Source organism: Amaranthus tricolor, chromosome 7 (genome assembly GCF_026212465.1).
Source record: "Amaranthus tricolor cultivar Red isolate AtriRed21 chromosome 7, ASM2621246v1, whole genome shotgun sequence".
In the NCBI taxonomy this organism is placed as follows: Eukaryota; Viridiplantae; Streptophyta; class Magnoliopsida; order Caryophyllales; family Amaranthaceae; genus Amaranthus; species Amaranthus tricolor.
The window spans coordinates 25,976,872-25,990,932 of NC_080053.1; the positions used below are offsets into that span (position 1 = coordinate 25,976,872).

General features: G+C 30.7%; 2 protein-coding genes across 11 annotated transcripts; both read right to left on the minus strand.

Moving 5' to 3' along the window:
* Positions 1 to 1,803: 1,803 nt before the first annotated feature.
* Positions 1,804 to 9,555, minus strand: LOC130817565 (uncharacterized). 10 transcript variants are annotated; one of them, XM_057683342.1, is made up of 7 exons: positions 9,242 to 9,555; positions 7,705 to 7,808; positions 5,337 to 5,824; positions 4,674 to 4,780; positions 4,123 to 4,194; positions 3,490 to 3,822; positions 1,804 to 3,376 (listed from the first exon to the last, which is right to left on the minus strand). In XM_057683342.1, the coding sequence occupies exons 2-6, from the start codon at positions 7,708 to 7,710 to the stop codon at positions 3,494 to 3,496; spliced, it is 1,002 nt and encodes a 333-aa protein (XP_057539325.1). In that variant the 5' UTR covers positions 7,711 to 7,808; positions 9,242 to 9,555; the 3' UTR covers positions 1,804 to 3,376; positions 3,490 to 3,493. The 10 variants fall into 10 exon arrangements, with proteins under 10 accessions (XP_057539325.1, XP_057539321.1, XP_057539322.1 ...); XM_057683345.1 differs by adding an exon at positions 7,224 to 7,488 and having other exon boundaries at positions 1,806 to 3,822; positions 9,242 to 9,553; XM_057683338.1 differs by lacking the exon at positions 7,705 to 7,808 and having other exon boundaries at positions 5,337 to 5,900.
* A 1,307-nt stretch (positions 9,556 to 10,862) lies between these two features.
* Positions 10,863 to 13,250, minus strand: LOC130817792 (uncharacterized). Its single transcript, XM_057683689.1, has 2 exons — positions 12,520 to 13,250; positions 10,863 to 11,259 (listed from the first exon to the last, which is right to left on the minus strand). Exons 1-2 carry the CDS (start codon positions 13,109 to 13,111, stop codon positions 11,180 to 11,182), a joined length of 672 nt encoding a protein of 223 aa, XP_057539672.1. The 5' UTR covers positions 13,112 to 13,250; the 3' UTR covers positions 10,863 to 11,179.
* Between the last annotated feature and the right edge of the window lie 811 nt (positions 13,251 to 14,061).

A 14,061-nucleotide genomic window follows, 5' to 3' on the forward strand; every position in this document is an offset into this window, starting at 1 on the left:
GTTCATATGCGTGATTGAATTAATTTTGGATACACGGTCTTTATTGGATTGCTATATGAAGTGTATATTTAGCTTTTTAGGGTGATCACCTAAGAAATCAATTATAGAAACGAGGTAATTAAATAGAATCGTCTCATGGTCAAATCTCATATAAGACGAGTTATTTTGGTAAATTATGTTAGTTAATTTAAATAAAGGTGTTCATTCGGATCATTAACTCTAGTATTCACATTATTTTTAACAGTTATATATTTTGTCGTTCTTTAAAATTTTTTCCACAAAGACTGTTTACGAAAATTAAGAAAATAAAATACTTTATATGCAGGAATATTTTATTGAATAATAAATTTAATAGATAGAAGGGGACATAAGTATTAAAAAAGTATTAAAATAAAATTAGTGGAAAATTTTGAAAAGCAACAATTATTAAAAAATATTTAAATAAAGTTAGTGGAAAATATATGGCCATATGGGAACCATAAGCAATATATAAATGTTAAAATGAAGCTAATAGATATATATGGACAATAAACATTAAAAAATTGTAAAAATGATGATGATAAAGGTTAATTATGTCTAAAAATATTAAAATGAGTATGATATAAATGAAAAAGGTCCTTACGAAAATAACAAATAAAATGACATAAAATAACAAATGCAAACAACTTTAAAGAATATGTGGAGAGTAATTGGTTTAGTTTTGTGGTTTTCTCACTTACTTTTGCTGACTATTAGAAATACTTTCACAATTAATAGTTAGTTACATTATGATTATTGACACTATTTATCGTTCAAACTTATTTTATGTGTTACAGCTAATGTATAAGAAAAAATATAGTTAAGTAGAATTTTGTTTGAATCATCTAATTGCATATTTTCATATTAATTCTTAAAAATTTTAGCTTTGCATAATTCAATATATAAATAATCAAAATAACACATTAAATTGCATAAAATTAGAATATACATAAGACCTTTGATTCGACAGGGTTTTACTTTAACAAATTATAGATTTATTATTAGCACTATAAAATAGTTTTAAAATACCATGTAATTCTTCTTTAATATTTAAAAGTTAGTTTCATTAGTTATATTGGTCAAAATTAATTTTTCAAGTTATATTTATGCATTATTGACTCAAATAATAAAATTGATGAAAAATATAATTGATAACTTAATATATTGCCGTAAAACTTTAAAATTCAAGATATTATATAAGAAATGAACACTTTGGATATTAAAACACTCACTATAGTTATCTAAAAGGGCCACACTTGTCTTTGGATGAATAAATATTACTTTTTTAAAATAAATAAATACTCACTTTTATTATTTGATATTATTTTAAGATCGTAGTGATTATTTTAACTACAAAAGCGAAAACATAATAGTCAAATATGAAATTGCAACAGTTTACAACTTAAAATGACTATTTTGACTACAAAGAGAGTTTGAAAAACATTGTTGATGATGCGACATTCTTCAAACAAAAAATGATTATTCTTACTACAAAAGTAAGAGTTTTAACAATGGAAGTTTAGACTTGAGATCCCTCAATTTTTATGAAAAGTGCATGTTTTTCCTATTTGTTCTATTTTTTTTTTACTTTAAACTTCTTTTATAAACATGTCCATTGTTAGACAACCTCATTAAAGTTGCTAGTATTTTATTCAATCTATCTATAATTATATATAATTAGGTAGAGTCTTTATTGATTCCTCTCGATAAAAATTTTATGAATTTAATTATACACAAATTATAAATTAAAGGAATGAAGCATTGGCAAAAATGCAATCTCAAATGGGACAAATCGTAACAATAGGAGGGAGCAACATTTTATAAAATGCATGTATAACCGACTAGTCTCTTGAGAGACCTAGCCCATTAAAGATTAATGTTTACTTATCGTATTCTTAATGCTTACTTATATTATCTTTAATGCTTACTTATCATATCCTTAATGCCTACTTTCAATATCTAAAATGTCTAATTACATCTTTCTTAATACCTAATTACAATATTTTAAAAAATATATAATAAGCGGTCCAGTTAGAGATGATCTCTCAAAGAGATTGTCTCTCACAGAATTTGCAATGTATAACTTAACAATAAAGGGTATAGTTGTGTCAATTGGGTATTTTGGGAGCAAAATTTGTACAAAAGAATACCACTAAAAATACTAGCCAAGGGAAAACAACTAATGTGCCATCCCATAAATCCACCAAAACTCAACCAAACTACAGAAATGAACTGATTGTATGAATCTGTCTCATGGTGAGACGGTCTTATACAAAACACCACGTAAGGAAAACAGCGAGCAACGTAACAAATGCATCCACCAGAACATAAGCAGGCCTACCCAAGACTGATTTGCATATCCGTCTGTGAGAAGACATCAGAACTCGCTGCAAACAAAAGCTGCAGATAACTTGGGATATATTCCTTGGCTGCAGAATCAGCCCACGCAGGTACAGATGCTCTAAACTTCGCTTGTAAGACGTATGAGCATTTGTCAACTTATGTTGATTGAACCTCAGCAAGTTCCTTTGCTTCCAAAACATATAGAGAAAATTATGTCCAGTAAAGGATGATAACCAAACTTGTGCTGTTAGATGCAGGCTTGCAGGTTCAGCTTCACTCAGTCTTTTTCATTGTTGGAATCTCTTTTTGAGGATCTTTTTCAAATCGAGAGACTCTTTTAGCTGCATCCTTTCCTCTCCATACCCTGATCATTTTTATGGACGGGATATATTGAGTATGATGATGATGAAAGGGTGATGACAGAAACATGAACCCCAATGGTTGTCGGTATACTCCTTTGTCCCATTGAAATTTCAACATCAAGCAAATCTATGAGAGAGCTTTTGAGAGTAAATGTTGCGGTATCAATAGAACATGTTGGATTGTCTCTCTTCTATTTTACACATTTGCCACATCTCCTCACAGTTTGTACCCCATTTACTCACTCTTATCAGCAGACTATATCACCCATGAAGAGTCAGCCACAGCACTGTTACATCTGGGAGTTAAAGGGCCTACACATTTATTCCACACATCCCACTTCCCAGTTAGAGGGCCTAGCATGGATCACAAAATCACAAACTTTTCTCCCTTCGGTATAGTACACATTGCACAACATCAGTTGTTAATACACTTTTTAGAACTCTGTCCCGTTTAGTGAACAGTCTAGTGTTCTCTCTGAGACAAAGATTTCAAAACTGTCTCGCTTTTTCCACTTCTTCTAAAGAATCCCGTGATCCCATCTTATAATCAGTAAGACGAGTGTGAAAATACAGACATGTTGCCTTGAGATGAACTCCTTACAATGAGTACTAATTGATTGCAGATCAGCAGATGTATAGGCTTTCTTTGTGTTCTATGAACCTCAATGGAATAACAATTTAAACATCATGGACTTCATTACATGCAAAGCAACTGATATTGGTTCACACATGACAAGCAAACAAAAAAACTTAACATTGAGCTAACCTCATTATCTAACTTCAGTATTATTGCCAAATAGAAGATGCTCCTCTTCAAGTGAGGCTTTATCACCAATGATCGACACCCAACTTTCTGTTACCTTAGTTATTCTGCCGTCTGAAATTTCCACCACAGTAAAAGCTCGGATGGATCCTTCAGAGCTTGGGTATTTCACCCTCGGAACAATGGCTGCATTTAGGTATAAAGTATTGTCCGCATCAACGGCTACCATCTTTCTAGAACCACCAAATGATAATTCCTTATGCATATGCCCGAAAACTACTAATGGAATACGATAAGTGGTAGTCTCCTTTAGTCGTTTAATCGCTTCGGTTAAGTCTGCATAAGAATAAAAGAGATTTCAAACTCATGAGAAATACTAATAATTAATACAAATTGATAAACTACCATACAAACAAATTGAAGAGAGCACGAAGATTTAACCTCATAGGTTGAAGCGGAGCAAATTACACAAAAATTTCCAAGGCCCTATTTATTTATAATTTTTTTTGAAACATTGTGGGCTAAACAAGTTATTGAACTAATCTATAAGGCCTTTTAGGTTAGGGGGCCTGTCTCGAGCACCTTACATATGCCCAGAATCACCCCTGCTTAGAGGAGTAACTAGAACAAAATTACCTAGATCCCCATGATCTCCACTTTCAGGCTTCCAATCTATGCCGCAAATGTCATCCCTATTAGAGCCAAGACCTGCAACAAGCCATAATGCAAAAGCTCAACTAAGAAACTACTCCCTTTGTTCCTTAAAGTTGTTTCCACAAGGAATGTTCACGGTAACAAGAAAAAATATAATCTTTTAGATGATGGATGTATTATTTTATTGAATAATAAATTTCATGGAGGAAAAGTGAGGACCATTAGCATGAAAAAATATTAAAATAAAGTTGGTGGCAAAAATATGGTGACTCAACTATTAAATAAATGTTTTTAAAAAGTTAGTAAGAAACATATAGAGACCAAATGCAATATAAAATTATTAAAATGATGTTTGAAAAATATGTGGGGACCAATAAGCATCATTGAAATATTGAAGTGAGTATGAACAAGGTTAATTAAGTCCAAAATTTGTGATATAAATAAAAAGATTTTTTAGGGGAACAACAAATGGGACAGACGAACAACCTAAAATGGCAAATGGTTACAACTTTAAGAAACGAACAATTAATTACCTTTTGGCCCATTATGCGCAAGTAGTATTAACAAGTTTTCCTTGGGAGTCTCTAAAGCAGCCTTATAAATCAGTTCTGCACTTTCTTCCATGTTATTGACTCCATATCTTAATATACAGCATACCAGTGATTAATATTAATCATTCAACATAAGCAGCCTTATGATATATACATTGAAAAGAGTTGATGTTTGAAACATAGTTTTCTTTTCTATTGATTTTTATCACAAGCAAGAAATAGGCACTTTTGAAATATCAACCTGAAGTAAGAAGCAACCTTAGAAACACGAAAATCAATAATTAGCACACTGAAAAAAGCAAATGCTATTAGGGTTGTCTCGTAAATTTGAGAGCTTGTGCTAATTATATATTGGTCTCTTAATTACTAGGTCAATCCAGGTTAAAATAATATACATGCGTTTGCATTACTTAGAACAAGAAAATAAATAAGTACTGAAAATTGAATGTTTAGGGTCCCTTCAAAAACGGAATTTTTGTAGTAGATTGCTTTGCACGTGCTGATATACGACCATGAAGTTATAAAATCAATCGCAACATAATTGTGATCTCACCACAAAAAAATCCTATCTCAACATATGAAATCAATGAAACAAGAATAAATCCTTTAAAATCAATGAAAGACAAATAGGACTGAAAACTATACCTAGCTTTAAGGAGCTTCTTCCTAAATAATTGATCACCCCCACAAGAAAATGGCCTCCCACCAACAACACTAAGATTTAATGGAGGAAATTCCAAGTGATCATAGCCAACATGGGATTTACCTAGATAGTCTAATTGTAGTTGAACTTTATCCTTAATCTTCTTAGAGAATTTAGATGTAGACCACGAATCATGATTACCAAGTATTGCTGCCTTTAAAAAATTAAGATTAGAGATACCTTTAACCAATTCAACATTCTCATTTCCAAAATCACCAGTAAACATAACCAAATCTGCTTGTAAGAAATGTAGAGCTCTTGAATCCTGTTCTAATTCCCAATCATCATGAGTATCTCCCACAACAACAATACGAACTGAGGAAGAAGAAAAATCTGATTCACAACCAAGAGGCTTAACCGAAGGCTCCATGATTCTTCCCACCAGTGAAACAGAAAACTTATGAGGATAAGGATTCAGTCCAGAAGCCTTCTGCACATCCAGAAATTTCTTCACAGGATCAAAAAAGTGAGCCAAGGCAACTGATAACATTGTTCACAAGTCACACCTATCAAGCATAACACAGAAAGTAACTCTTTTCAATGTAAATAAATTTGTGTAAGCGTATGTTCCTTATAATCTTTTGTAATCCTATTACAATTGGGATTCTCAGCCCTGGTCTTCACCTTTTTAGGCCATAGCCCATATGCGAAATAATACATTAAGGCATAGTTACATGGAACGTGGAAGTAGCCACGTTTCGTGATCCGGAAATGTCCGTCCCCAATCACCACGAAAAGCGATCCAAATCTCTCAAGGTGACGTCCCGGTGTAGAAGACCTTTTTTAAAAGGTATTTTGGCTTTATTTACAAATTAAAGAAAAAAGAAGAGAAAAACGAGATGAAACCTAGAAATCTAAAAAATTACACGTGAAAATAATATCTTAAAGCAAAATTATCATTTTAATTTAATTTGTTTTCAAATATATATTTTATACATATTGTATCTCACACCCAATCGTTCCCAAGTCAATCTAAGTTGCATTCTGTGTTTCCGTTCCCCGTTCTAAACCGAATGTCATTTCAGTGCATTAGGCCCTTTGATAACTTTATTGACAAAAATTTTGTGCTTGCCTAATATTGAAGCTTTCCCAAAATATATATACAAAGAATACAACTGTTATGCACTAGCTACAATTCAGGAGATAATTTAGAGATTCTACAACTAAGAGTAACGAGCATCTTTGACCTTTGAAGATATTCTACTCCTAAATATAGCAACTGCATATTATGATTGATATAAGATATATACATAGTCTATCACACCCCAACAGTAAAAGCGGAAGGATTACGAACGCTTAGACTGTAGTGAAATTTGTCAAAAAGAGCGTGCGAAAGGCCTTTACTAAATATATCAGTAAATTAGTGACAAGATGGAGACATGTACTTCTCCTCTCTATACTTTTTCACAAACAAAATGGATGTCCATTTCAATGTGTTTTGTACGTTGATGTTGTACTGGATTATTGGTGAGGTATAACGCACTTACATTGTCACAGTAAACCAATGTAACTTTAATCTCAAAAAAAAAAAAAAAAAAAAAAAACCAATGTAACTTTAGAAATTGAACAATGGAGTTCTAATAAATAATTTTGAAGCCAACAAGACTCAAAAACAACATTGGCAACCCCACGATATTTAGCTTCAAAACTGGATTTTAAAAGAGTTGGTTGTCGTTTGGAAGACCAGGAAATAAGATTATCACCAAGAAAAATGCAATATCTAGAGGTCGACCAACGTGTATCTGGGTATCCTCCCCAATCCGCATCAATGTATGAAATAAGAGATGTGAGATTAGCTTTGTACAATGGCAGGCCATAAGATAGAGTACCTTTAACGTATCTCAAAATTCGTTTCAATGTAGCCATGTGTTCGACCTTGGGGTTATGCATGAGCATATGAGATATCAGTCTGGGTGAAAGTTAAATATTGTAATGCATCAGCAAGTTTGCGTTAATGAGTAGTATCATCATAAGATTTACCAATGATGTGACCGAATGTGCCTTTGGTGTCAAATGAAGTGGCACATGGTTTGCAACTAGAATTTCCTCGGCATAAATGGCTTGTGATAGAAATAGACTCAGCAAAACGGGTGGCTGAAATTCCAAGAAAAGAACTCAAAGAACCAAAGTCAAATGTGAGTAGTGAACTTTCTAAAGGAGATTTAATTGAGATGTGAAGCATGCAGTACATTGTTAAGTTGTAATGGAGTGTTTGAAAGGGAAGTGCAACCATAACCAAGAATTGGATTGTATGACAATTGCCAACTATTATTGCATGATTTTTACTTAAATTAAAGTAAGAGAGTGTACCTTCATTAGCAGTCATGTGTGAAGTGGCACCAGTGTGACGGTGTCCATATATCGGTTATCATCTGGAGGTGACAAAGAAAGAGTGTGCATAGCTTCGCCAATATCTGTTTGTGCATATTCAGAGATAAGGGAATAAGAAATTGTCGTTTGATAAGATTTTGACGTAGGTCAGGGTCCAAGAATACCTGCTCTATGAATAGTGTATGGTTGTCCAGTGGATGAGATTTCAAAGAAGTTGTGGGAAAAGGGCAATGAAAGGTGGCTCATGGTTGATATCCCCAAGGAGCCCAAGGAGGAAAATGCCAAAATGAATGTCCCAGAAGGAGCATAATTTTGGTGTCCATTATACGACGACCTATTTGGATGACTGACATCGTCCGTCACGATTTGTATTAAGCTAAAATTTTTATTATGATCCCGAGTGTTATATCGTTGACCACAATCTTGTTTACTACCCTTCTCATTTGAGGGAGAAGAGAACTGACTACCATTTGAGGCAAGTGGAGCATAATCAGAAGAAGATGAATCTTAGGTAGCCATCTTACGCATCTTAATTTCATCTAAAAGGAGCATGGACTTAGCTTTTGCAAAGGAAGGTAATGGCAGCATGTTTAAGACCACCGTGACAAATGATTCATATGATTCAGTGAGGCCACCAATAAGTCAAAGTACCATACATAGTCCATCAATTATGTCATTATCATTATATTGGGATAATAATTTTGGAGAGAAAAAAAAGGAAGGGAAGAGGAAGGAAGGGAAATAGCTCTTATTTGTACGAGGGAATGGAAGGGAAAAATGGGAGATGGGAGTTTTCCCAACAAATCTTTTCATTTTTAGAGAGATTAGAACCTTAACAAAAAATAACCATCAAATCCTTTCAATTCTCTCCCCTCCAAATCCCTTCCCTTCATTTTTCTATTCAAACAAGGAATTCTTTCACCCTCCAAATCCCTCCTCTTCCTTTCCCTCCTTCCATCCAAAAACACCCTATATGATACACTACAATAAATAGCAAGATCAAAACACTAGTCTATAAAGCGTTTATATTCTACTCCTTCCATTTCTTTCTGTTGATGGCACTTACAGAAAATTTATCATTGTTTTGATCAAAGTGTAACAAATAAAGTGAAATGAGAAAGTAGAATTTTTAGTATAACATAATTGATTTTATTCAATTCAGTTTATTCAAATACATTATCAAACAATGTGTTGTCAACATACGATAATGATCGAGAATATGGGATACCTAGTGATCGAAGATTTTCATTTTTCACGCTTGTGACGGGAGTTCAATTGTCACAATATTCCCTATCCCCAAAATATTATTAAAATTCTCACAATTCTCAATCTCTTAAATCAAAATCTCAAATGAGAAAGCTGCTGTTGCATGGTTAATTCAATAATTGCAATGTGCACATTCAATAATGGCATCTATTTTCCATTTTCCCTTGTTCAACCATATATTCGCAATTCATTCATAAATTATAAAAATATAGGGCAAAAAAATCAAGATTGAAGAGAATAATTTCTTTACCTTAAATTTTTTCAGGAATTCGGCTCAGAGGTAATTGCAAAAGAGTATGAATCTTTGAATATTCAAGATTTGAAGGGGATACAAAACTGGGACTCGAGCAACCATCAAATGATGCTTGATAAATGGAATATTACGAAATATTAAATGTAATAATAATTTATTTCTGGGTGTGTGATGACATTTGAATGATGTTTTATGTTAATTGAAGAAAATGAATTCATCAATGGTGATTAGAGTTGTTTTATGTTAACAGATATTTTCTTTTTTCTGTAAATAGTTTGATTTAGGTCCACTCGAAAACAAGTGTTGTATATTGAGGGTGACGGAGGTCTTCAAAAACATATATGAGGATCCAAAATTTATTCGATCTCGTAATTAAATTGATTTCACTCAGCATAAAAAATATGTGTAATTATGTAAAAAGTAATATGAATGCAAAATTCGATTTCAAATCGACTCGAAACATTAATTTGAAATTAATCTGATGACCTGAATGAACACCTGTCTACATAAAAATGATTTTTAATAATTATTATTCTATTTTTCACGCTATTTAATACAAAATTTTAATCGTTAATATTTTTAATTGTATATGATAAAAATTCTAAAAAGTTAATATCTCATTCGAATACATGAAAATTTGCATTAAAACGAATTAAACAATTTCTCATTTAATTGTGTTTTATACTTTTATTACACATAGAAAATTATATATGTCAAATAAGAACACTTGATGAACAGTATTGGCAATAGTGACTGTAGGATGTAGCTCATTTTTCTAATTGAATTTAAGCAATCACTTTAAATTTTAATTGATTACTTCAAAGTTATAAGTAATCATTCTAATACTATAAAAAGTGATCACTTTAAATGTGTAAGTGATCATTTTAAGATGGCAAGTGTTCATTGAGTTAGCTCATTAGAGATGATTTCATTTGAAAATTTGTAATATTTTATAGGTTATTGATTATTGATATTAATCTACATCATTTTCATTGGATTGCCATCATTTATATGTTGAAATTTTAAATTTGCCTTCAACTCATTTCTCTTTGCTTTATCTCTAACTTCTCTCTAAAGTAAACTCTATAAATTCAAATTCAACATTGAAACAATATAGACGGTGAAATCAACTCCGAAAATATCGAGGTAAGCAACTATTTCAAGTTTTTCACTAAATTTCGTAAATTTTTCGAAATAAAAAAATAAAAAATTGCAAGTTAAACGTTTTATGTGACTTGATCTAGTTCCTGACGCACGTTTTGTTGACTTAACCTTGGTCAAGCTCCACAATTTGGGCATAGTACTAGGGAAGTAATGAAAAAAATTAAAATTATCTCAATGTGTCGTTTGCGTAGTCGAATTCGATGTTCCTAAGCTTTTGATTCAAGGAAGTTGATGTTTGAGTCTAAATTATTAATTTGTAGAGAGAAAAGAGTGTTACAAGGATTTTATATACAAATCACGGGTAATTTTATAGTTTTATTTAAAAAAATGGCAAAAAATAAAATAAAATAAAATAAATAACGTCAAAATGCATGTGAAGATAAAAAAATATTTTATAATACTTATAGCTTTAATTTATTATAATTGCAAAAGACCAATACATTTACTCCCCCACAATTACAAAACTATTGGTAATTCAAAAACAAACATAAAATTGTTTACTTTGATTACCAAAAGATTAAGGCATAGTATTAGCTAGCCTTGTAAGTCATAACTAATGATCAATATATAGTAATTTTATTATCCCAATATATTGCCACTAATTTGATGCAATAATATGCATTATTAATTATCTTCATAAAATGATACAATTTTTCTTAATAATAATTTTTTTTATTTTTCTCTTAGTCTCATTTCTTCTCCTTTTTGTTAGATTTGATATTTTGATAATAATTAATTAGTACTTCTAATATTTACATGTTGATCCCATAATCAAATTGATTGCATCACTGAACATGCAACAGCTTGTGCCCAATGTCGTAGTCTGGTCTTCACTTGTTCTGGATTATCTCCTGTAATTATTATTTAATTTAAATTTTATTAATATATTCTTTTTATCATCAATAATAATAACTTGAAGTATAAATTATTCACATTTCAAAAAAAAAAAGTATAATTTATCCATATTTAGCAAATTAATTATCGGCTTCATTTAATTAATTAATTAATTAATTAGTTATTTTAACTTCTTAAGCATACAATCTTAAACTTGACATTTAAGATTTATATAGAGAAAATTAGATACTACTCGTGTGATTACGTTTTTAGAAATAAAATATTTAGAAAATTTAGAAAAACACTCTTATTTCGTTGTGGCCAATTAAGTTTACGATGTTTTGGTTTTGGATTATAAAGAATTATTATATGAATTATATGCTCATTAAATCAGGTGTTTTTATTTATATAAACTTGTATATAACGTTTGCAATCAAAAGTTAATCAAAAACAAGTTCTCAAGTTCTTTGTTAGTGTTATCACTAACCAAATCTTACAAACCCCACCTACTTTATCTTGCGGTAATATAATGTATTTACTTTATCTTTTTATGTGAGAGCTTTTAAAGGAAAGATATATTACAAAGAAGCATACAGCACTAATTTTAAAAGTTTAAATTAATAGTCTCTAAACCAAATTTGATGATGTACAAAATTATAGTTTTGTAAAAATATTAAATATATTTTCTTTTCTAGTTTTTTTGATAAAAAAAAGTATATACTCATTATTTTTAGTCTAGAATATAAAAAGGTAATGATAACATCATCATATTAAATTCCTAAGAAAATTTTTAATAATAATGTGATACTTATCTTATTTGAAAGTAAATGATGTAACCAATATTTTGTTTTAGTATTACTTATTTATAGAAGATAAATGCTTGTGAAATTGTTTGAATTAAGAGGTATGTTTTTTGGTTTTGGAACAAAAAAATGTAATAACATATGATTATGGCCGTTGATTAGTAAGGGTAAAGTGGACTATCACTTAAGGCCTAAAACTTTAGGGTCTAAAAAATTATTTTTCACGTACAAAATTGATATCAGCTTGAATTAAATTTAGATACAATTTATATTTTTTGCTAAATAATATATATGAGTTAGTAGTGCATTTTTATAAAGATATTAAAATAGTAACAATAAAAAACAAAAAGAGAATTATATTATTTATCAAAGCAACTTTTTAAAAATTTTTTATTTTTCGCTCAAGGGTCTAAAGATATACGAGATGGTCCTGCTTATAATTTCAATGTTTGTGAAGGATAAAAAATGATGTACCTGGACTCAAAATTTTCCAAGAATCTTCGGTCTTAGGACTTTGAATAGGCGATGATTTCGCTTCTAAAGAGTTGTTTGAGTTTTGGCTATGTGGCGTTGACGTAGGACTCGGCGATAATTGACGATTCACAGCAAAATAAAGGTCTAATGCTGGCAAAGTATTGCAAAGTGATTGTCCCGCGTCGTCTTCTTTGAAACCAAACCCTAGCTCAATCGATCCTTTCAACTCATTCAAATCCTCGTCTGTTAAATCTTGTTTATCTGACGAAGCCATACTTTTCATCCTTTCTTGCCTTAATTTTTGACGACGTCGTCTTTCCCATAAAGCGTCTCTGTGACTATGACTGTGGCTATGACTATGAGTCTCGTTCATCGACAATTGTTTCGAAAATTTCTTTTTATTCTTCCAAAATGGTGGTGCATGTACAAGTCGTTGTAGGTCTTCTGATTCCGATGACTCGATTAAAGACCTATTCATATTTCTCGGGCTTAATTTTTTAGAATTTTTTTTCGAAAGTGGAGGAGGAGGAGGTGGTGGTGGCGACGGCGGTGGTAGAGATTTTAACTTTACATTTTTGAAGAATATACTCATATTGTTTGAGGAAAAAATTGTACTTATGTTATAATTTACAAGGAGAAGAATGATGTGTGGCCGTAGCAGCTATCAGCTGCTGCGGCCGAAAAAGAGATACAAATTGAAAGAAAAAGTTAATATCAATAGTTAGGGGTGATTGCTCAAATGTGAAAATATGAGAAAAGGGATTAATAAAAACAATAAAAAAAGAGTACGGTAAAATAGCGAAAATTGTGAATATTCATAGATAATTATAAATATTAGCCCCACATATTGTAATATTTTTAGATTTTACATATCAGATAAGGTAAGGATGAGATTATATTGCTTAATTTAGACAAAATACATTTAAGTACACATCTTGACTTCTTGTCATTACCAATCATTCTTGAATTATTCCATTATTACAAATTTAGAATATGTGCAATGTATACACTATCTATGATCCATAGCAACTCTAGTGTTGTTAAAAAGTTAGTGTGATTTTAATATTGTATAATAAAAATTATAGAGTGAGTTATTTCTCAAAAATATAAAAATGTGAAAATATTATAATTAAATGACTTTTAGTTATTAATATATATTTTTCTTTTTAAATAAAATTTCTAAAGAAATTTCACATTATAACCCTGAGCTATTGAGCTTATACGTGGTAACAATTAAAATATATCGATATGAACAACCATTAAAAACAATATGTTTATTTATATAGTCGATTTAATTATATAAAATTAAAACTTCAACTCTTTTTTTTTAGAAAAAAAAATCTCTACCCAACTATAATTCATTCTACCATTTTTTTTTCCTTTTCGAATGATGATAGTTTTATCATTTGTTTACACGTGATTTAATCCAATATTTATAATTTATTGCTTCTATTTTTGAACCCACTTATTTCCCTACAAGTCTCGCACTTATTCCACTACAGAAAGCAGTATAATCGTTGTTTCCTTTTTTAAGCTAACTAC

What these genes read in the sequence shown, in the direction of transcription:
- LOC130817565 (XM_057683338.1), bottom strand. Translation starts at nt 5,884, where the DNA reads ATGTTATCAGTTGCCTTGGCTCACTTTTTTGATCCTGTGAAGAAATTT. An exon ending in TGCGCATAATGGGCCAAAAG is followed by an intron (nt 4,195 to 4,673) that starts GTAATTAATTGT and finishes GGCTTGTTGCAG; the next exon opens with GTCTTGGCTCTAATAGGGAT. An exon ending in TGGAGATCATGGGGATCTAG is followed by an intron (nt 3,823 to 4,122) that starts GTAATTTTGTTC and finishes ATTCTTATGCAG; the next exon opens with ACTTAACCGAAGCGATTAAA.
- LOC130817792 (XM_057683689.1), bottom strand. Translation starts at nt 13,111, where the DNA reads ATGAGTATATTCTTCAAAAATGTAAAGTTAAAATCTCTACCACCGCCG. An exon ending in TTGGAAAATTTTGAGTCCAG is followed by an intron (nt 11,260 to 12,519) that starts GTACATCATTTT and finishes TAATAATTACAG; the next exon opens with GAGATAATCCAGAACAAGTG.